Raw genomic sequence first — 24,296 nt, 5'->3', positions numbered from 1 at the left:
AAAAAAAAAAAAAAAAAAGAATCGTAGATGTAACCCAGTGTCAGTCTTTGCTAATAACTTCCAGGATGCTGGTAATGATGAGACACAGACAAAATACAGGGAAACCCCACCTCATTTAACACAGCTATGCATGTCCTTTCTCAGGATATTGGGATGTACTCTAGGCAAGAGTCAATACATGAGGTCTCTGGGAAGTTCATGGAATGATCACTAACATGAAATCTCTCAGTTATATAAACTGTCTCATGATTCTTCACTTGATAAAATGTCTTCATTATCCCTTAATAATTGCACAGCTTATGACATTTTCAGAGAGCCTTACCTCATAAATTCATATATTCTAGTTTACTGTAAGCAAACTTAGACCAAGTGTTTCCTGCTGAATGCATTCTATAGATAAGAACTCTTTTCTAGTAAATGCCATTGTATATAAGTACCATTAGCATATTTACAAGGGGATTTGACCAACGCATCTTTCTTTTTTTGCTTGGGTCAGAAATATGAGAAAATGGAGAGTAGGCCTGATGCTAACCCTTTCCTTTCCAGCTCTACGTGCACCTGTGACTTCAAAATCAGTGTCTACAACCCGCAACTTTCTCCTAAATTCCAAAGCCATACATTCAAGTAGCCACTCAACATTTTGACTTAGTTGTGTAGGAGGTTTTCAAAATGAATATGAGCACGATAGAAATAATGATTCCTTTTCTCAACTCCCTAAACACACAGACTCACACCTTTCTTCTTCCAAGTCTCCCCATCTCAGTAATAGTCTCTCCTTCCCTCTCTCTTCTCAGGGAAAAACATTACTTCCTGCTTGATTTCCTCTCCTGTCACACCATGTATCCAACCTGCCTAAAAAAATTTCCCATTTCTACCTTCAAAATATAACCAGAACTCAACCACTGCTCCATCCCTACCTCAATCACTGCTTTCCTGATTCAAGCCACCACCATCTCTCCATGGACCTTGCTGAAATAACCTCTGACCTGCCTCTCTGCTTCCTGCTTCCATCCTTGTCCCCACGAGTCTATTCTGAACGTATCAGCCAGATGACTGTCTTTAAGAGATTAGTCATATTGTGTCGTCCACAGCTCGAAAGTCCCCGGTGGTTCCCAAATCTCTCAGAATAACAGCCAGAGTTCTTACAAAGGCCTTCAGGGATCTATACATCCTGGATCCCCATTAACTCTCTGACTTCATCTACTATTACCCACGCCCCCCCCCACACACACACACACGCCCATTCACTTTACCTCAGACACACTGGCCTCTTAGCAGTACCTCAAACAAACCAAGCCCATGCAGCCTCTGGACCTTTACAATGCTCCGTATTCAGCCAGGAAAGCTCATTCCCCCAGGTGGCACATGGCTTGCTTTTCTAATCTCCTTCGGATGTTGGCTTAAATGCACCTTCTTCATAAGGCATTCCCTATTCCCTGATCACCTCTTTAAAACTGTAATTCCCATTTTCCCCAGGATCTATCTCTTCCTAGTTGTTTATTCTCCTCCCCACTCGTCACCATCTGAAATACTATACAGTTTAACCTTGCAGTATTTACTGTTCTAGTCCTATGGATGAGAGCAGAGATGTCTGTTTTGTTTAGGGCTGTATTCCCAACACCCACAGTAGTGTCTGGCACATAGTAGGCGCTCAGTAAATGTTGCTTGAATTAATTGTCAGATCCATTTGAGTTGATCTGAGTTTAGAAGAGAATATGATCAAATAATGCAAGGAGAACAGTAACGTAGGGCTGCGACAAGGAAGACTTTGGAAAGTGTGCTGTGCAATTTGAGGTTTATTCTGCCAGCTGGGGAAACAGTTAAAGGGAATTGAGCCAAGCAACAGCACAGAGAAATGAAGTCAGGGATAAAAGAAATCATGCTTTAGGAATAAGAATAGTGATGAAAGGAAAATTTTATTCTTTAACAGAAAAACAGTAGTCTTTCTTCGTCAAGCTGAGTATGCTCATTGATGCCGTGTGGGCTGCTAACAACTACCAGGGGTGGAACGTTGGGACCTATTTTCAAAACAGTTTTAAAAATTCGATAGACTCCTGAATAGAGGCATGAAAATATACTCTTTGATGAGATTGATAGTGATGCGTTTTGAATGTCCATAACTTAAAGTATAGATATGTTCCCTAAAATCTGTATGAAAAAGTCTACTAAAAGCAATTGATAGTAGTATTTTAAAAGATCAAACTTGGAAAAATCTATTTTTTGAGGGTAAATTTCTAGAAATTCGAAGAACACAGGCCTCACTTCTCTGTTTTGTCAGCTGGAACTGGGAGACTTTCTCTAGGTTGTACCACACCTTACCCCCCACCCCTGTTGGAAAACCCCCGAACCACCAACTATTAGCATTTCGGTAAAACAGCACATCTTGGTGTCTGTATTATCACTTTGAAAAACTCATTTTCTCTTTGCAGTACAACCGGTACCAGCAATATGGCGCCGAAGAGTGCGTGCTGCAGATGGGGGGCGTGCTGTGCCCCAGCCCGGGCTGCGGAGCAGGGCTGCTTCCTGAGCCCAGCCAGAGGAAGGTCACCTGCGAAGCGGGCAGCGGCCTGGGCTGCGGGGTGAGTGCCAGCCACACTCCTGGCTCTTGACCGTGTATTTGTTTGCTTTGGCAGATTGGCTAGGATTGCTTTATTTTCATTTAGACTCAGACATCTTTGATATATAAAATAGATTTCTAAATTCTTAACAGGATACCATATATATATATATAGAGAGAGAGAGAGAGAAGGGGAGGCAAGATTTTCTGCTTTAATTGCTATCCAAGTGTTTAAGATGTGAATTACTTGGTCAGCCTTTTAAACTTTTCTTCCAGTGCTCAGCTAATTCAGAGCAAAAATGTGTGATTTCTTAATTCAGGCATTAAGCAGACAGGAGTGGAGGAGAAAGAGAATTCCTCATCTTAGCGTGATGTCTTAGTAACATTGTTTGCCTAAGTATTTCAAGAAATAAAATGAAGATTAATACGGAAAACTTGAAATGTTATTGTGTAGTAAAAATCATTTTAAATCGAGATGAGCAAAACTTCATGGTGCCTCTTAGGGAAGCAGAATAAGAAACATGGAAAGTGTTTGTTCTAAGAGGTCAAACCAATATGACCTAGACAGCTTCTTGAATGGATCTGTGGCTGCGAGCTGACGGCGAAGGGGCGAGGGAAGCATAAATCAAATGCAAGTAGGCTGACTAAATTATAGGTTGAAATGACAAATGGATAATAATCCTGATATTAAATTTCATGCAGGCCAGAAAAAGAAGTGTATGTGCTTATAAAAAGGTTATTGAATTGTGATGGGAAAGCATTTCTTTTAAAATTGCAACTTCGTGACGAGTTTTGCGGACGAGGGGTATGGACGGCCGAGGGGTATCGCCCAAGCCTGATTTGGGGCTGAGCACTGTGATTTACCTGTGCATAAACTGGCATCTGTCGCCCTTCGTAAAGCGCCGTATCGGTCGTGGAGTGCAGCTTAGCGAGCCCTGGGCTGAGTGATAAGGAAGAGTACGTGGAAGGTGAGAAATAAAGAGACACCGCGATGCCTAAGCAGAAGGAAATACCTCTGGATTAATAATGGTGATTGCGTTAGGATGAAAACTCAAGTCATGTCTGCTAGCCTTAAAAATTATGGAAATCAGACTCCACTTCCCAGCTTTAGTCCTCGTCATTTACTGTATAATCTGCACCGATTGCATGTGGCGTCAGCAAGCTGCCAAGTTCTGGGATCAGAATTTCTAGCAAATGTTTTCTTTTACAATGAGTTACAGTAGCTTTTGACTAACGGCTCAATTATATGCTTCAACCTGCTATCAGCTCCTGTTCTTCCATTCTCTAAAGCTGGGGGTTCCTTTGGCCCATCTTCTGCATTCAGTTCTTCATCTTGCTCTAAGAATTTTGAGGGTTTATGTAATTTAAGATTTGAACATCTTTTGCTTCCCTTTTTTACACAATGTGACATTATAAGTAACACACATATTTGAACTCCAAATCATGGAAAATTACCTTGGAAGTAAATTGAATTGCTTTAAGATCTTTGGGTTAAGAGAGTTTGGGGGCAAATCCTTACCTAAAGGAGAATGGTTATCTTCAGGAAGCTTCTTTGGAAGTTCTAGGCAATGTGTTTTATTTTTATTTATTCTGTTTTGTTACTGCGAGGGTGGTAGGGGATGCTTGTTGTTTCCTATATTACTTATCTATTGCTGCATAACAAATAAGCCCAAATTTGAACCTTTTAATTAATAAACATTTTTATCTCACAGATTCTGAGGGTCAGGAATCCCTGAGTAGCTTAGCTGGGTGGTTCTGGCTGAGAATCCCATGAGGTTGGAGTCAAGCTCGGCTGTAGTTAACCCAAGGCTTGACTGGGGCTGGAAGCTCCACTTCCAAGATGGCTCGACCACATGACTCTTGGCCAGAAATACCTCAGTTCCTCACTGGCTAGTGGCCCTCACCACATGGCTCTCTTCTTAGGCTACTTGTACTCAGAATGGTAGTTAACTTACCTGGAGCAACTGATCCAACAGACAGAGCAAAGATAAAGCCACAGTGACCTGCTCTCCAAGTCTGTACACCATCACTTCTGATTTATTCCATTGGTCAGCACTGAGTACTAGATCCAGCACGCCCCTCAAAGGGAAGGAAATTAGGCTCCATCTTAAAGGAAAGGGTGTCAAGGAATACATGGACATATTTTGATCCACCACTGTTTGTAATTTGAAGAAGTTGAAAAAAGAACAAAGAGAAATGATTTTCTAAACTATGCACTGACTTGATGCTTTCTTTTCCCTCCCTGCCTTTTATGCCCCAATCCCCGTAAGCTTTTTCAGACTGATACAAATTCCCATTGCTTTGCCTTCTCAAAAGACATAAGTTGACCGACCTCACATTGCTCTTTTTCTTCAAATCCTCAACTTTCACAAAAGGGTGTTAACCCAACTTACATGCCTTTGGGATTCTTGTAGTGGTGAAAAAGGAGATTGGGGGCTTCCCTGGTGGTGCAGTGGTTGAGAGTCCGCCTGCCGATGCAGGGGACGCGGGTTCATGCCCCGGTCCGGGAAGATCCCACGCCGCGGGGCGGCTGGGCCCGTGAGCCATGGCCGCTGAGCCTGCGCGTCCGGAGGCTGTGCTCCGCAACGGGAGAGGCCACGGCAGTGAGAGGCCCGCGTACCACAAAAAAAAAATTAAAAAAAATAAAATTTAAAAAAAAGGATATTGGGTTGTATGACTTAGATCCAAATGCTGGCTGTATCTGCCACCAGGGGTCTTAATCTTTCTGTGCCTCAGTCTCCTCACCTCGAAAATACGATGCCTTGTAATGACCCTCTATGAGACCATTATGAATATTAAATGAGCTAATGGATATAAAATGCTTAGAACAGTGCCTGGCATTATGTATATATTTATTTAATCAAAAGCTTAATCAGTATTTATCAAAAGTTCACCTGAAAGACCTAATATTCATGGAAAATTAACTACAGGACTCTTATTTGATCCTCCCTTCCAGATATTCTAAAATATACCCCTGAATCAAGCCAGATCTACAGCAGAGAGTTAGGTGCCTGGGCCTCACGATTTTAGCCCTTCAAAGAATTGCTTTCCCTACATAGTAATTTGGTGCCATTCGTTTATATTGTGGTCACTGTACAGGGAACTTGATGTGTGTGGTTCAGGACATCCCAGTGGACTTTTCTGTGAGGAACCATGGTGCCTGTTCTAAGTTCATTATGCTTGCCCTGAGGAAGGTTGTCCTGGAGGACATTGCGAATTATGCAACTACTAAGGGTTCCCCCTGAAAGCTGACTGCTGGAAAACCTAGAGCCGCATTTGTGGGCCAGCTACAGCGTAGAAATGGGCCACTAATAGAATGGATTTGGAAGCTTATTTCCTGGCTTCACTTTTTTACTTCTTTCTCTTCCCTTTTCCTGGTACATGCTGTTTTGCTGTGATTTGTACACCCTTGTAAGCTGGTGGTCTTTTCTGGATTTACGGGTGGTAATGGAAAGCTGTTGTGTGGAAGAAATCGTGGTTAGTTTATGTCGTTTCAGAGGCAGAACAGGGCCCAATAAGTAGAAGTTAGAGGAAGATGAATCTCTGCTCAGGGTTTGCTGTAGCACCATGGACAGCAGCCACAAAACAGGCTGCCATGGGAGCAGTGGACCCCGCACCCTAGACAGTGCTCAAGGAAAGTAACTGACAGCAAAGCTATGGAAGAATCAGAGTCTTGGACGTGCTTCTCAGGCTGTAATTTACAGGTTTATTGTAAGATATCTGCGAATCCACCTGTGCTTAATTTGTCCTCAACTGGCAACTCTTATTATGTGGGTATCCAAGAAATGCTTGATGTTACAAAAAGGATCTCATGCATAAAAATGGTTGAGAACCAAATTCCCTGTCATTCACAGAATTTAAAAATCCAGCTTTCCAGGTACATTGTGAGGTGCCCATGGACACACAGTTTTAGAGCTGAGAAACACCTGTGTACTGAGCTCCAAACTGTAGAGTTCTAATCTCATCAGTCAGCCCACCGCTACATGCCTGGATGGTCCCCCATACATCCATGATTGCTGTTGTGTATAGTTTCCGTCTGAAGACACAAGCTTCAGGATTTTCATTGTCTTTGGCTCCTTTAAAATAGGTGCTAAGGTTAGTATTTATGACTCTCTTATTCAAACATATAGTGTTATTCCCTGGAAAATCAGATTAGCTGATCCTTTGCTCCCCTATATATCTAGGCTTAACTGTTACCCAGAGAGCAGTGTACATTAGCTAATAAAGGAAGGTTAGGATTTCCATTTAAGTGATAATATCAGTCCAGCTAGGAAAGGCCTGATAGATGTGTGATGGTTGCAGCAAAATTTTTACCATTTTAAAGAATTATCCGAGCTTAAGTGCCACCTCCGAGGGTTCAAGTTGAAGTGTGACACTTGTCTCATGCCTCCATAGTCTTGTCCTCAGTAAATTCATGTATATGGAGTTCAGCATTCATTGAATGACTGAGTGAATGAATGAATGAATCTTAACAATGTAGAAGTAATATGAATACACTGTCACTTTTATTTTCAAATACTAATCATCGTTTACCCCAATATTAGAATTACTTATGTTGCCTCAACAAGAACCTCTTCAAAAAACATAAAATATGCAGTGTTTTACTTGTACACATAGTACATAATTCAGAACACCAAAATATACTAAGTTCAGAGATCCACGAAAAGTCAGTTAGGAACCTGAAAATCCTGCAAAAATTACAGAGTTTATATGCCCTATCGAAGTCCACACAGCCAAATGAAGAATTCAGTACATCTGATATATAAAATATCTTAGTCTTGGGAGCTCTGAGATTTTCATTTTGACACAGCACAGAATATTTTTACATGGATAAACAGAACTCAGCAAAGAATATGTTTTGGGATCAAATAGCCTGACCTTACTCTCTGCTAACCCTTGGTCTTATTTTTACTACTCCTCATAAAAATACTAATTGATTTCCTGAGGAATTCGTGTGATGCATTATTCTTTCTCTGGCCTTATTGCTATTCATCAGAACTATCTCACTAAGTTTTATGGTACCGATGTAAAATGTTGACATGTTTAATACTGGAAAACAGCAACAAAATATGGAATACATTATGCTCACTGACCTGGGAGTACAAAAAGCTATAGCAATCAAACCTTGTGAGTTTTCTATAAATAAAACATCTTTATCTTATTTGCTGTTGTTTTGGGATGTTATATGTCTGAGAGATAATTTCTTAAAATAATACTAGGAATTGAATAAAGAGTTTTCTGTTTTAAATTAGAAATTCAGGAACAAGATTTAACAACTGAAAAAAATTCGTACTCATTTAAACGAAAACGGGAGATCTTAAAAAAAAAAAATCGTTAAACTGACCATTAGTTAAGGAAATTAAATAGAATTTCTTAAGGCATCTGGTAGTCACTCCCTCCTTTAGTGAGTAGCGTGCGTTACTCCGAGGCAGATGCATCGAGGAGCTAATGCAGCGTTCGCCTTGGCCTCCTCACTTCCACAGACCCCGTCCAAGCCCTCTTAACCAATGGTATTCTTGCATTGTTTTCCTTGAAGAGCGTCTCAAAAATTGTAGAACCTAAAGTTACAAAGGCTCCATCCAACCTGGATCTAGACCTGTGCAAGGACGGGGTACGACCTGCTACATGCAAAGAAATTTTTGTTAAAAGTACTTATAACGATATCATTAATATATTGTTGAAGATTTTAGTTAAATGAGAGTTTGAGCCTCATTTTTAGCCCCTGTATAGGAAAGGAGTCGATGTAGACAAATGGAGATACCTATTCCTCCCCTCAAAGATCTAATTATTGGGTTAAAAGCTTAATAAATAGATGGGAAGCCCCTTCATTTCAATATGTGGGGCTCAGAAACAGAAAGTCAGCAGATGGTCAATATTTAATAAGAAAAAGAAAAAGAAAGTGGTTACTTTTCCAGTTCTTTAAAGGTATTTTAATTTTATAAATATACATAATTTAACTAAATTATGTGAAGTATTTTGAAAACTATATTGAGTTCTCCCTTTTCTCCAAAGAAGAATAGAGATTAAATTCTAGACTCCAGGTATGTGTGGCTTATATTGTAATGCTTTCAAGGACGCACCAAAAAGGACAGGTATTTTCCATTATGTCTAAACGTGGCTTTGTCAGCGTTAAACTCCAGGTTGTAACCCTTCCTTGCTTTTACCTCAACCCCCGGCCTCTGTAGCATGTAGAGCATGGAATCAAATCTTGTTGACACGTTATTTTTTGATATACAAGATGTTCTTTATCAGAAAGTATTTTTAAAAGAAAGTGAATGTTACAAAATGTCAGAAATATGCATTCCGTGTTTATTTGACAAGTGTCCAAAAATCTAATTTAAACACTAAGCCTGGCTCATTTACAGAGTGGAAATAAGTCTTGCTAGACTTTCTGCTTGTGAGCCAGCTTGAAGTGCAAAGATAGAAAGCTCTGGAAAGTATTTATTTTAATTAAAGAAACTGTTCATAAATGTACAAACAAGTTCTGCATAACATTCCTCTGGAAAACACTTAGCAATTGGCAAATGTTCCTAGAAAGTATTCTGCAATCTGAAATAGAAATATATATTTTCTAACCCAACACAGAACCAGTGACCTTTCCATGTGTCTTTAGCTATTTTTTGTTAAAATAAGGGAAGTATGAAATAATTATACTCTTTCAAAATGATAAGCTCCATCGCTTTGAATAATGTGTTAGGAAATCAATTTTGTGGCAAATTGAATAGAGAAGACTTCTTCAGCTCTACCAGCTACAAGAGAGCTCAGAACATTTTGGAAAACAGGTTTCTACTGAAGATAACATAGCTCCTGTGCATTCATTTTGATTCTGCCCTCACCTCAGTCTAGGGCTGTGCTGTTCAATATGGCAGCCACTGGCCACAGGTGGCTGTTTAAATTAAAATTAAATAAAATTTAAAATTAGGTTTCTCTGTCACAATAGCTACATTTGAGGTATTCAGTGGCCATATGTGGCCTCCAGCTACTGGACTAAACCATGAAGAGAGAGCATATTTTCATCAATATCACAGAAAGTTCCATGGGGCAGAGAGAATAGCTATAAGACATCACCCAAGGAGAAGCATTCACAAACTCAGACATTCCTGTGTCTCACACATAAGCGCTTTGACCTCTTCAATTCTAGTTAAGAAGAAAAATCTTTGCAGCAATTAAAACAATTTCCTACGTTAAAAGAAAAAAAGTACAGTTTCCCTGGTGGCGCAGTGGTTGAGAGTCCGCCTGCTGAGGCAGGGGACACGGGTTCGTGCCCCGGTCTGGGAAGATCCCACATGCCTCAGAGCGGCTGGGCCCGTGAGCCATGGCCGCTGAGCCTGCGCGTCCGGAGCCTGTGCTCCTCAACGGGAGAGGCCACAACATTGAGAGGCCCGCGTACCACACACCCAAAAAAAATGTAGAGCAGTGTTCTCCAAAGTGATGCTTGTATAGTACAGGCTCAAGGAATGTTATGTGCTAGGAGGAGGGTTGGAATCCGGGACAGAGAGCCCGGGCCAAGATCCGTGACCACGTAGCTTGGAAGCACACAGTAAGCTCGGTTAAACAGGGCTTTTTTTCTGTCGGACTTAAAGTTTTCCATATGCTAACATGCATTTGCCTGAACAAGTAGAATACCACAAGCAGCCTTCTTGAGCAAGAGCTGCCTTTTGTGTGGTGCCTCTTATAAGACAGGTGTTTCATGGGACAGCTTGACTCAGGGACTCGAATCATTTGCTTTATCTGAGTAGCAAGCTTACCACAGTACACTTGGGAAGGAGCTAGTGAAACCCAAGGATCAGAACATTAGACCTACAACATTGTCCTCTTTGTAGAGGACTAATAAAACATGATTTTTTAAAAGGTATGCCATATTTGTCCTAGAGGTATTTTTAAGACCACATGTTTTTATAGTGAAATCTTTTTTATCCTTAAACTGCTATTGGTGTATAATTTTATGGATTTAAGATCCACAGAGAAGGGGCTTCCCTGGTGACGCAGTGGTTGGGAATCCTGCCAATGCAGGGGACACGGGTTCAAGCCCTGGTCCGGGAAGATCCCACATGCCGCAGAGCAACTAAGCCCGTGAGCCACGACTACTGAGCCTGCTCTCTAGAGCTTGCGTGAGCCAACTACTCCAGAGCCAACTCTAGAGTTGGCTATGTGAGCCAACTCTCTAGAGCCAACTACTGAAGCCCGTGTGCCCTAGAGCCCGTGCTCCGCAACAAGAGAAGCCGCCGCAGTGAGAAGCCCACGTACCACAACGAAGAGTAGCCCCTGCTCGCCACAATCAGAGAAAAGCCTGTGCACAGCAAAGAAGACCCCAACGCAGCCAAAAACAATAAATTAAATTAAATAAATAAATTAAAAAAAAATACCAGATCACATTTAAAGAAAAGAAAAGATCCACAGAGAAGATAGGGTGAAATTTTATGACTGTGTGTGGTTAGTTATGTATTTTCAAATGGTTCCTATTAAATGAACAAGAGAGCTTTTTAAACTTCATAGAATAAAGTATATTATGGTAAATAAAATATTTTCAGATATTATGGTAAATAAAATATGTTCACATAGTGGGTATCAATGTATGTCAATCTCGTAAAACGTTAACTGCATAGGACAATGTGATCCTGACAAAGGGATCATGGGGGTTTTTTTAATTTTTATTTTTATTGAAGTATCGTTGATTTACAATGTCATGTTAGTTCCTGGTATACAGCAAAGTGACTCGGTTTTATATATATATATATATATATAGTTTTTCATATTCTTTCGCATAGTGGTTTGTTGCTGCCGTCCTGGTTTTCCACACGGTCAGGAATTGCTGCGGCACATTGACAAGAGCGGTCACACTGATGTGAGCCTGGGCCACACCCAGCTGGAACTGCCCTGGGGGGCCACCCTCACAAAAGGGTGCCGGTTGGAGCCCCCTGCCCGGCGTCCTGAATGGCGGCCCTGTCTTCACTGTCCTTCCCAGAGGGCACTGGGTGTTCTAGAGGATGGGGAGTTCTGTTCTAGCTCGTTACACTAATTAGTTTTTACCGCCCCACGATTTCTCAGGCCTGTTGTCATCGGGTGGTAGGAGCCTCACCGAGATACAGTGCGTTGTGCTCTTTCGGGCTTGCCTCCGGCTCTCCTTTCTCGTTAGGGTCTCTCCTGAACACTAGCCCCCTGAAACAGCTGGCTCCTCCTGTATGTTTATCCGGGTCATGACCCCATCATTCCTCCCTGTGCCCTGGTTTTTCTTGATTTCCCTTCACGCTACCTTTAGAAAATGGCCTCACGGATCTGATATTGTTCATCTAGCCCACTGTTACCTTCTCTGGTTCTCATCTCGCCTTTCATGGTGTTATATACACTCCGAATTATGAAGTATGATTGTCAAAGTAGTTTGCTTTGTTCCCTCACACTCCCTTTTTAACATTTTTTGAAAACTTATTTTATTGAGGTTGAGTTGATATACAATGTTGTGTTAATTTCTACCACACAGCAAAGTGATTCAGTTATACATACATGTACATTCCTTTTCATATTCTTTTCCATTATGGTTTATCGCAGGATATTGAATATAGTTCCCTTTGCTATACAGTAGGACCTTGTTATTTATTCATTCTCTATATACTAGTTTGCACCTGCTAACCCCAAAATCCCAATCCATCCCTCCCCCATCGCCCCTTCTTGACAACCACAAGTCTGTTCTCTATGCCTGTGAGTCTGTTTCTGTTCCGTAGATAAGTTCATTTGTGTCATACTTTTTTAAATTAATTAATTAATTTATTTAATTTTATTTTTGGCTGTGTTGGGTCTTCATTGCTGCACGTGGGCTTTATCTACTTGCGGCGAGCAGGGGCTACTCTTCCTTGTGGTGCGCGGCCTTCTCATTGCCATGGCTTCTCTTGTTGCGGAGCACAAGCTCTAGGCGCCCGGGCTTCAGTAGTTTTGGCTCGCAGGCTCTAGGGTGCAGGCTCAGTAGTTGTGGCACGTGAGCTCAGTAGTTGTGGCACATGGGCTCAGTAGTTGTGGTTCACGGGCTCTAGAGCACAGGCTCAGTAGTTGTGGCGCATGGGCTTAGTTGCTCCACGGCATGTGGGATCTTCCCAGACCAGGACTTGAACCCATGTCCCCTTAATTGGAAGACAGATTCTTAACCACTGCGCCACCAGGGAAGTCCTGTGTCATATTCTAGATTCCACATATAAGTGATATATGGTATTTGTCTTTCTCTTTCTGACTTACATCACTTATCATACTCCCCTTTTTAATACTATTTTTATTGTGGTAAAATATATACAATATAAAATTTGCCATTTATAACTATTTTAAAATGTACAATTCAGCAGCATCAAGTGTATTCATCATGTTGAATAACCATCACCACTATCAATTTCCAAAGTTTTTTATCACCCCAAACAGAAACTCTCTTCCTATTAGGCAATAATTAACTCCCCATTTCTTCCAGCCCCTGCTCGCCTCTAATCTACTTCCTGTCTCTGTGAACTTGACTATTCTAGATAGAGAAGTGGAATCATAGAATATTTGCCCTTTGGTATCTGGCTTAGCATAATGTTTGTCACTTAGCACAGTGTTTTCAAGTCTCATCCGTCGTGTGTCAGAATTGCATTCCTTTGCATAGCTGAATAATATTGAATTGTACACATACACCACATTTTGTCTCTCCCATTCTCTTTTAAAGTTTGTTCAGCTGGAGTAGTCCCTCCTCTCCCTGGATCAAAAGTCAGGCAGGGGGCTTCCCTGGTGGCGCAGTGGTTGAGAGTCCGCCTGCCGATGCAGGGGACACGGGTTTGTGCCCCAGTCCGGGAAGATCCCACATGCCGCGGAGCGGCTGGGCCCGTGAGCCATGGCCGCTGAGCCTGCGCGTCCGGAGCCTGTACTCCGCAGTGGGACAGGCCACAACAGTGAGAGGCCCTCGTACTGCAAAAAAAAAAAAAAAACACCACAAAAACAAACAAAAAAACTGACAGGTCCATAATTCAAAGGGAGTCTGAATTAGCTATTCCTCGGGCTACCTACCCAGACAGAACCCACTCCACTTCCAGAATGTCACCTATCCCTAAGGAATTCTTAAGCGAATTACTGGGTACAGGTGTTTACACTACCTCTTCCTCTCCATGAACTCGAAGCATTGCTATGTATGCAAGCCTGCATATTGGCACTGCCTGATTATTTGGAGGAAATAATAAAAGAAGAGATACTGAGTGCCATCAACTTCTGAGTTAGTCTGTTGCAGAAATAAGATGGAATTTTACTTGTTGGATTTTTAAAGAATGTGAAGTGCTTGGAATGGATGCCTTCTAGAAAAGAAATCACAAGAAAATAGCTATTTATCAACCTTCTTTAGAACATTGATGTAAATGGTTTACATGTAAACAGGGCATAGAAAGCAAAACTGTATTCAGAAGACAGCTGCTATTTGGAAACAAAGAAATCCAATCAAAGCCAGCTTCTGAAAAACTCCTTTATGTGAGAACATGACTAGGCTTTTGTATAAGCTGTATTGTGTTATTGTAAAGTGCGGGAGCCTCTTAATCAATAAGAAAAGTTGGAGTAGAAAGATAGGTAGAGAGACAAGATCTTCCTCAGACTAAATCAGTTGAGCCAGAACCTCCCCTAGTGAGCTGGGTGGAAATGGCTTCAGGTTATGGACGTTGGGAAGATTTTTAAAAGGTCTCCAAATTGGTGTTTGGAGACTACCTTTCTGTGTGTATTTGTAGTTTGCTGTTCTGGGGAAACCAAAGATTGTTTCTGTAAGAGCTCAGAAAAGCACTAAACTTCAGTAACATACATGGTTTCAGTAAGCTGGGTAAGCTTCTGATATTCTGAGCTCCATTTTAGAAGTCATTGATGTAGAATCAGAAATTGACAGGGGCACAAATTACCCCAGAAAGTTAAGAAAACAACCAGCCTGAAACCTACTCTAAAGGCTGTTTACCTGCCCTCTGTGAACAGGACTGCTTGCTGCTAGAGCCGGACCCCTGAGCACCCAGCTCCCCAGCTACCCGCCCAGCTGTGCGAGTTTCTGTCAGGTGACTCTTAGAATCCGTGTGGGCATCCACAGGTTGTAGGACAGCCTTGGCTTCCTTCCTGATTTCCATCGTCCCTTTTTCCTGCTAAACACTGAGGTTTTTTTTTTTTTCAAGTATTCTCCTTTTTGGGAGGTGACCGCATTCCCAGGTCAGGAGGGAATCCTGAGTCGTCCAAACCCATCCTGCTACTGCCGTGACCCTTACTAGGCGTGGTTTGGGAAGAACCCGGTCCTTCCCGTGGACTTGACTGCACGACTCAGTCATTCATCTCGAAAGCCCCTCTGTTGTTGGACTGAGCGTTATGTGAGAGAATAAATTTCCTTTTTGTTTAAGCCAATTGAATTGGACTTTCTGATTCTCCAGCCAAAATCTCTTTAACTGGTACATTTCTTAAAAATGACCAAAGGAATTCATCCACTAAAGGACTTTGGGCAGATAACCAAAAAAGAGGCACTAGATAAGGACTTTCTAATAGACAAAATCGCCTTCAGATTATATCCTGTAATATTTTGTGTGGTCACTGTAGCTAGAAGCAGCAGTAAAAAAAAAAAAAGTGTGCCCGCATTCCTCTCTGGCTAAATGGATGGTAATGTGCTCCGTTACTTTATTCAGACATGCGTGCCATGATGTGCGACCGAGAACCCAAACAGCGGTGGCTTAACTCGATGCATGTTTATTTCTCTCTCTCGTAAAGACCTTGAGCTGGGAGGATGGCTCTGCCCCGCAAAGTCTTTAGTTGGTCTCACCTGTGTGGTACAGGAGGCCCAGCAGCATGTCCGCATTTCAACCAGGGCTGAAGGGGATGGGGAAGAGGGGGGCATCTCACTCCTAAGGCCAGATCTCGAAGAGGCACGCAGCACCGCACCCCATGGAGAGGAGTTAGCTGCGTGGCCACGTGGCTGGTCCCAAAGGCATGGGTGTCATGCATCCAGCTGAACTAAGAAGGAAAGGGCAAACAGGTGGTGGAGGATGGAGGTCAGTCTCTGCCACATCTGCTATACGTCCTCTCTCCCCTGTAATCCTCACCCAAATACCATCCACTTCTTTCCATTCACAGATTTTTGCATTTTCATGCAGTAAAAACAAAACAAAACAAGAAAACAGTCTTCTGAGCAGAATGCTCCATCCTCTTTATTTCTAACAGAACTGAGTGCTTGCTTTGTGATCTTTTCTTTCAACAATGTATGTCTTTCACTTTCTGTATTCAAAGGCATGAAAATTAGACCTCCGACTCTCACTAACACCCATAAAATTGTGTTCACCCCTAACATCAAAAGCTGCTGCCACAATACCCTCCTGAATTTGTGCAGATGAATGGAGTTAGCATTCAGTATTGCTACAAACTGAGAGTAGAGGTACCATCCTAGAAAATTCCCCAGTTGGACTGAAGCTTTCACCTGATGATCTTTTTGTTCTAATTTTACATACAAATGCTCTGCTTAACTGTGTAGAACCAAACGTATCACAGATTAAAGCTTTTGGAGTTACAAATTGAATATGAGATTTCACGGAGCACTTGGAGTAATGGCAGCTTCTGATTTACATTTCTAACGGCCATCCTAGGAGTTTTAGCTTTTGTTCTTCTCCTGCAATCACTAGAAATCATGCTGTTTTCAGCAACTAAGCTATTCTAATGAGAAACATTCACCGAGGGAAAAATTCAATATATCCTTCCTTATATTTAAAATAAATCAGCAGTACTTGTATGGGCAAGTTATTTATTTATTGTAAATGAGTTAATTGATTACTGTGTCTGTGGCACTGCACTGGGCACTCAGCACAGGGAGGCAAGGACATAGCACAGCGCTGGAGAAGCACGTAATCTGGTGGAAGGATGAGACACCCAGCGTGACACGGCACATCCACATGGCAGCGTAGACTCATGCCAACTAGTGTGCCACAGAAATCAGAAGAGTCAAGGGCCTTCTTACCCAGCCCCATACCACCTTGAACATAGTTCATTTTAACACGTGTCCCATGGCTTGTTTGCATACCATTTACCCCCTGTTAATCTGTGGCCCCTGGTAGGGTGAGCAGGGCTGCGTTCTATTCATTTTTGTATCTTCAGCGTCCAGCAGGGTACTCAGCATACACGTACTTGTACGTTGAATTAAACAATGAGAGGGGAAGGCTTCGAACAGTTGAGGGTGGGAAGCTTCATTAAGGACCTGGGAGGATGGAAGAAGTTTGCCTAGTGGGGATTGGAAATATTCTAGGCATAAGCCTCTGCCCCAGAGTGGAGGTAGAGAAGGCGGGGAGGGGGCAAAGGGGTCTGCACAAAAAAACACCTGGAGCGGGGATTACTGATTTGATGACTTGGGAGGGACCAAGGCTCACCGGGCTCTTATCACTCAGCTAAGGATCTTAGACTTTGTCCTACTGACCGTGGAGACCAGGGAGGGGCTTTCAGGGAAGTAACGTGATCAGATCTTTTGGAAAAAATAATCTAGTGTCAGTGTGGAGTATGGATGGAAATGAGAAATGACTGAAGTCACTGCTAAAAGGTCAACTCAGGCACAATAAATGGTCAGTAGTTGATTTGCGCAAATACGGATTCAAGTCAGGCAGCATGACTTGCCTCAGGCGGTTAGGGGCCCCCAGCAACAGGAGCTGGGGGAAGCATGTTGCACGTATATTTTTTAAATAGATCTAATTAGAGTGAAAACTTTAAACTGAAATCAGTTTTCTGTCTCAGGGAAGAGTGTGAAGGTGAAACTTTTAAAACATTTTTACCAAGATCCTTTCTTTATTAACAACGTTTGGTAGTTATTTAATTCCCTCGCATTTGCTCTATCTCTGATGGGTCACAAAGTCTTCCCTAGACAGGTGCTCTGGTGCGGAGGGGCAGACGGGAAACGTGAGCAGGGGGGCATCCCTCCGAGTGAACACAGCTGCCCTGTGGTTCTCAGTCACTTTCCCCACTGGAGCCACAGGGGCCGGCATCTCCCCTCCCATCCTCTTCTGTTTCCCAGGCCTCCTCTCCAGCTTGGCACAGCTCCCACCACGCTGGACTATCTGCCGCCCTCTCTCTCCCACCTCCAGGGACAGAAGGAGCAAAGAGGTGGCAGTAAATGTTCCTGTTTTCATGTCCATTCTGTTTCCCTCCATTTCCCGGCCTTGGCCAAACCCTACAACAGAGTCCCCTTCGTCTTGGTCTGCTGCCAAGCTTTTTCACACCCTCCCCTGACACCTTCCCCTGACAGCTCCTCTGCCCTTGGCAGACTCTCCTTCCAGCTTCCCACGGGGACAGAGAGTGGCTCTAACACCCTGCACGTGCTGGCCTGAAACCGGCCTGCAATCAATATTCTCCTTCTCAGACCGGTTCCCCGTGGGGCGTCTGCACTGTAGAGTGTGGTCCCCCTGCCACTCATAGCTTCTGGGGGACTCCCTGTCCACCCCCCAGGTGGGCTTTCCCCCCAGGTGGGCAAGGGTGAGGGTGGTGAGAGCAGACTAAGTTGCAGGAGCCCTGATGGCCCCCGTCTCCAGATGACTCACCCCACCCCCGGGGCATCTAGGCAGCACCACTGCCTTCTTCTCAGCCGTGGTTTCCTCCAGGTGGTGCTGCTGTCTGGGGCAATGGGCGAGGCAGATTAAATGACAGCCTGTGATTAACGCAGTCGCAGGATCTGACCAGAGTCTGTGAGCCGGGCACAGACTGCAGTGCCCCAGAGCCTTCCACACGCTCCTGTGGGGTGTGCGTTCACGTATGGTTACTGACCAGGGTTCTTGCCCTCCTTAATCAATAGAAATTGATAAGAGGCCAGACGAGAAATTCAGGCAAGGCTTTATTAGATCGTGTACTGCAGCAGGTTCCCTCGGTCATTCCCCGAGGGGGTGCCAGCTTTTGTTCCTTGTATGAGGTGAGGGTAGGGGTGCATCGGGGGGGGGGGTTGGGGGGGCTTAGGTGGTCTGCTTACCCCTTTGGTGGCGGTGTGTGCAGGGGATATGGGCAGTCCCCTGCTTTTGCTCCTGGTTCTTCAGAAGTGGCAGCTGGGTGTTTGGTCTTTTTGTATTTGTTGTCCATAATTTGCCCCAACTGGGAGTACATGCAGTTATTTTCAGTCCCTCCTAGTTTCTTTGTACTTTGTTGCTTGAGGAGACGTTTGCCCAGGTGCAAGCAAAGGGTCCCAGGTACCAGCCTGTCTCAATTTGACCCCCAAAGATGAACAAATGCAAAATCCTCTCCTTTTGGAGCTACTTCTTCCATCCAGGTTCCTTCCTTTCAGATGCTCTTTCAGGGCCACCTACCTGGGGACTCTTTGGGCTCATGTAGCCGATTTCTCCCATCCCCACGTGCTTGGAATGTGATGGGATGAGTGAATTTCCTCTGCAACCTGGCTCAGCGCTCATGGGATACTTTCTAAGGCTAAGGGTGAATGGTGTCAACTATGGAATTTACGTTCCCGTAAAATAAACAGTAGAGCAAGTGGTGAAGAGGGCTGTGTTCTGTTTGAAGTGCTAATATCCTGCAGCAAATATGAAATTGAAATTTGGTGTATTAGGATCATTGTCAAGATCTGAGTGTTACCGTTAGAAAGGTAACAGTTGAAGCTCTTCAAGAATTGGTCTGTTCTCTGGAGAAGAGCAGCCTAACAATCTTTTCTCTACAAAGAAGTGAGAAGACTTGTAAGTCTTATTATAAATCGGCTGAGGCTGCTCCAGCGCCTCCTGGTTTTGGCGGGTGAATGGGGTAGGTTAAGAGAATGGAAAGGAAACTTTTTTCCAGGTGTGTGATTCTCAAACCAGGGTATCTGATACGGAGGACGATCCACAAAGTCATAGGATGAAGAAAGTGCATTTCTCTGGACAGTTTGGGGCAGATCTGGGTGGAGAATGATAAGAACCAAACACATGAATATTCAAAAAATGTCTAAATTTACCACCTCTATTTGGGGCTATGACCTTGAGACTCTTTCGACCTACTCTTCCCTCTGCTGTCAGGAACACCTCTCAGAAGACTTTGAGAGTGCTAATTTAAGTGATGGCAAGAAACTCACCCACACAGTCAAAACCCAATTAAAAATGTTTGGGGACTTCCCTGGTGGCGCTGTGGTTAAGAATCCGCCTGACAATGCAGGGGACACGGGTTCGATCCCTGGTCTGGGAAAATCCCACATGCCGCCGAGCAACTAAGCCCGTGCACCACAACTACTGAGCCCGCATGCCACAACTACTGAAGCCTGCACGCCCTAGAGCCCGTGCTCAGCAACAAGAGAAGCCACCGCAATGAGAAGCCTGTGCACCGCAACAAAGAGTAGCCCCCGCTCACCGCAACTAGAGAAAGCCCACGCACAGCAACGAAGACCCAACGCAGCCAAAAATAAATTAATTAGCTAATTAAAAAGAATGTTCAGATAAAATATCAAAATGGTGTGAAATGAATAGTTTTTTTAAAAAAATATGCTTCTTACACAAAATGATTTTTGCCTCTCTTTTTATTTTCATAATATGCTTTATAAGCTTTCACTGCTCTAAGAAACAGGTTAATGTTCCTGTATTATTTTGTTTATACACCATGTAAACGGAAATGGTCCCAGGAGGAACGACATTAATTATTATCAAATGATCTTTTCCTTCATCATCAAAATGTAAGCAATTAAATCTCTCCACTTCCCAAATGTGACAAATATATTAAAGAATATTTAACTCTTGCAGAGGTTTCTAGCTAGAGGTAAAAATCAGTTGCACCAATAATTTTTATAAATGTGTCTTGATTTAGAAAGTATTATTTATGCTTTATTTTGCAGAAGACAACTTAACATATAGGACAAACTCTTTCAAAGTAACCTCACTTAAACTGAGCTGCCTTAATTTTATAAGTGGACCATATTTAGCTCAAATATGGAGGCTTAGATGTTTTATTACTTGAAACTGAGATGGTATGAATTTAAAGAGAAATCAGACTGAGCCTGCACTCTAGAGCCTGTGAGCCACAACTACTGAAGCCCACACACCTAGAGCCCGTGCTCCGCAACAAGAGAAGCCTCCGCAATGAGAAGCCCGCGCACCACAAGGAAGAGTAGCTCCCGCTCACCACGACTAGAGAAAGCCTGCACGCAGCAACGAAGACCCAACGCAGCCAAAAATAAAAAATAAATAAAATAAATAAATTTAAAAGGGGAATCAGTCTTCTCTCTGTCCCATGGCTCTGAGGCCCTGTACCTGTTTCCGCAGCTGCAGAGTGCGGTCTCTTCCATCTCTGAGGCTCTCAGCTTCCTTACATGCTCTCTTGATTTTACCAGAGCAGATCCTGAGCACGTGACTTGCCTCACTAACGATAAGGCTGCGATCTTGTCACCGGGTTAGGCTGCGGGAAAGCACAGCACCCAGCCACAGCCATAGGTCAGCCTCCCACCCTTGTCTTTTCACCTTCCTCAAGTATCCACCTTAAGTAATCGCTCATCAAATCAGATATTGGATGGTGAGACTCTTGCTTAAATACATTTAGTCTGAACAGGAAGACGTCCTTGACTGTATAGAGAGGGACCCAGGATGGAATCAGTGGTTTTGCCGTGTGTGCCGCACTGATACACAATAGCTGTTTTACATAACAGACTCCTACATTAAGATTATTCAAGCCAGATTATCCTAGTTAACATAGAAATAATCATTCAAACCGAGCAAAGCAAGCTTCCTGCCTTCTAAGTAAAACTGGCAGCTGACCATAACTCAGCAGCCTGGACTTCATCCTCCCTTGGCGCACAGCGCAAGGTTTAGGGGAGGCCTTGCTTATTTGGCTTCCTCTTTTAAGTTGTGGTTTAATTTCCAAGAATCACCATCTAGCCTCCTACCCACACCCAGAACTTCACCTGATCATTCAAGACGAAGAGTCACCTCCCCTTAGGAGATAATTATACCACCTCCTGAGGCGGCGTTTAATTACCTTTTTACCAACACAAAGTGACTCACTGTCTAACCTCAAACCTTCCTTGCTGGAGTCTAAATCCTGTACATCTGGCAGCCACTTTCCATATGGAGCTCTTGAAGACGTCCAGATATAAAGACAACAGTGTTCTGGTGTGGCCTGGAGCTGTGTGGTGCACATGTGACCCTATTTGTACTCAGCCCCAAGTCCACTTGGAACCTCCGTTGAGAGAAATCTCCCAGCTCTGGTCCCCTAGGATCTCTCCCCAGTGGGAGCTCTGGAGGCTCCCGTCTTGTTTCCCATTAATGTCGGGGCGCTGGTGGAAACTACTGGGGGCTCCAAGAATGCTTCCTTCTCTAAAGGGTTTAGGAACCCCCCTTTCCTAACTAGAATAGGGGGGCGAGAGTCCCTGGAGGGCACAAGAGGTCACGTGAGATTCCCACAGCCATGCACACACTGCAGGTCCAGAAAACTCTGCTTCTCACACCTCAAGACATATCTGTACCTAGGAAGTTTGCTAGTATCTGTAAATGAACAAGAAGGGGAGACTCAAAAATATCAGTTAGAATGAAATCCCGTCTCAAAATTAGATACTTTGCTAGGTAAAGTCACAAATGAAAAATCTTGAACCTAAGGATTACTTGAATACTTAATATGTATTCGGTGCATATGTCTATGTAAATTCTTCCATTCCACAAATGTGTGTTAAGCCTTCAGTACGTGCAAAGTACTCTGAGGGATAAAAAGATTTCTAAAACACTGTCTCAGATTAGGAGAACTTGTTCAAGTTAATTCTAAATCTTTGGAGACTAAATAAGAGAAAAGGCATGTTAAAAAGCAGTATTGTGTTAAAGGGGCAGTCATGCTGGTGACCTTTTCAGAACCCAAGCTGACCTAACAGCTGAGAAGGACCTTCTGTAGAAAGACCTTCCAACCTCATGCAAGGGCTGCTTAGCCAGTTGGTTCAGTGGTAGTCAGAAAAGAGAATCTAGCTCCCTGGAGGCCAATTTCATAAAAAAAAAAAGATTGGAGAGCTTGGTCTGACTAGGAATGTTGGAGTCTAAATGAAAGAGAAAACTCTCATCACAGTAATAACAAGGAGCTTTTATTACTCATGGTGTGCTCCAGAAGTTTGTGTCATCTTAGCCTCCTCAAAGCAAATTTTAAAAGATACCCCCTGTGGGCAAACGAATTGCAAAAAGTACCTCCCGCCTGACCCCTCAGGCAGTCAGAGGCCACAGGACTGACCCCCAGAGAGCATCTTGCTGTGAATCCCCATGTGGGCACAGCTGCCTCCAGGTTGCCAGGTCCAGAGAGGTGAATGCCCTCTGTTTCCAAGCCCATCTGGCCCAGTCCTTTGCACAGTTCAGATTATACCACCATACACAAGGCCCTGGCTCCAAGCTCATGCTTGGTGCTGAATAAATATCTGTGAATGGATGAATGAATGTTTCACACTGTAAGGCTACACCAGAGCCCCCTCCCAGTCCCTTATAGCAATTACTGCTACAGTTATGTTTTATTTAAGGATGTTAGCAGAATTTCTAATGGTCAAAATAAAGAAGAAGGGAGTAATGAGACAGGGCTTTAAAAAAGAAGACAGAGGACTTCCCTGGTGGCGCAGTGGTTAAGAATCCACCTGCCAACACAGGGGACATAGGTTCGATAGTTTCGAGCCCTGGTCCGGGAAGATCCCACATGCCACAGAGCACCTAAGCCCGTGCGCCACATCTACTGAGCCTGCGCTCTGGAGCCTGTGAGCCACAACTGCTGAGCCCACAAGCCACAACTACAGAGCCCTGCACCACAACTACTGAAGCCTGCATGCCTAGAGCCCGTGCTCTGCAACAAGAGAACCACCACAATGGGAAGCCTGCGCACCACAACGAAGAGTAGCCCCTGCTCGCCGCAACTAGAGGAAGCCGGCGCTCAGCAACGAAGACCCAACGCAGCCAAAAATAAACAAATAAATAAAAGTAAATTTATTTTAAAAAAAAGAATTAACTCCTCATTGGTGATGTCTTAAGGCAATGAATACTGAAATGGGGCCAGTTTCACTGAATTTTCTGGGTTTCGTGGCATTGTGTGTGAGGAAAAAACCACAAAATTAACAACTCTGCCATTTTCTATCTGTGTGTACTTGGGCAGGTCACTTAGGTCATGTGAGCCCATCTGTAAAATAGCGAGAGTAATAATAACAACAGCAACAATAATAATAATGCCAGCACAATTGGGTGATTGCAAGGCACAAAGGATACAGAGGTATGAGAGCCCTCAGCACAGTGCCTGGGACTTAAACACTTGATCAGTAATCAATCAGGAGATGGGAAATCCTAAGACTTGGTTCCTTTCTTCCACCCATCTTGCTAACTTGCAAGTCCGTCTATGTCCTGGCCATGAGGAGGACAAACCCAGCTGCTACAGACATAAAGGCACCAAAGGTGGCAGATTTCTAATCCTCCCAGATGACAATCATGTGTGATAAACTATATAAGCCTCCCTCTCATTCTCTGTTTCTCATAGAAGAGAACATTTCCAGGTGATTAGATTAGTGAAGCAGGAATTTGATTGAGGAAATAACTCATCGACGTGAGCTAAAAGTGCACATGTTCACTGGGCTCCCGGTCAGAAGGCCAAGAAGAGAATCTTGCCGCCCTCTCCTTCCGCCTGTTTCATCCTCCCATCAGCCTGCACCAGCGGACCGAGACTCCCCTGACATCAGTTTTAACCTGATTTCCTTCTTGTAAGTCTTTTGGGCCCGAGGAAGAGAACGGTGGGATTTGGGGGACTACTGACCCTTCCACTAGACCAGCCCAGGAAAGGGAGCTACCAGGCTGAGCCA

The 24,296-nt window shown here is 43.6% G+C and overlaps 1 protein-coding gene across 2 annotated transcripts in view; it reads left to right on the top strand.

The window, feature by feature from the left end:
* PRKN (parkin RBR E3 ubiquitin protein ligase) overlaps positions 1-24,296 on the top strand; it is a gene marked incomplete at its 3' end in the record, with an annotated part of 1,266,888 nt that overhangs the window by 1,094,093 nt on the left and 148,499 nt on the right. For both annotated transcript variants that reach the window (XM_082668938.1, XM_082668937.1), the window contains exon 9: positions 2,430-2,579. In XM_082668938.1, the coding sequence (XP_082525064.1) occupies positions 2,430-2,579 (150 nt within the window). The remainder of the gene's footprint in view (positions 1-2,429; positions 2,580-24,296) is intronic.

Source organism: Grampus griseus, assembly GCF_964374135.1.
Source record: "Grampus griseus genome assembly, chromosome: 13".
Classification (NCBI taxonomy): domain Eukaryota; kingdom Metazoa; phylum Chordata; class Mammalia; order Artiodactyla; family Delphinidae; genus Grampus; species Grampus griseus.
The sequence above is the reverse complement of the archived record's forward strand: the minus strand, read 5'-3'. Positions and strand labels throughout refer to the sequence as shown.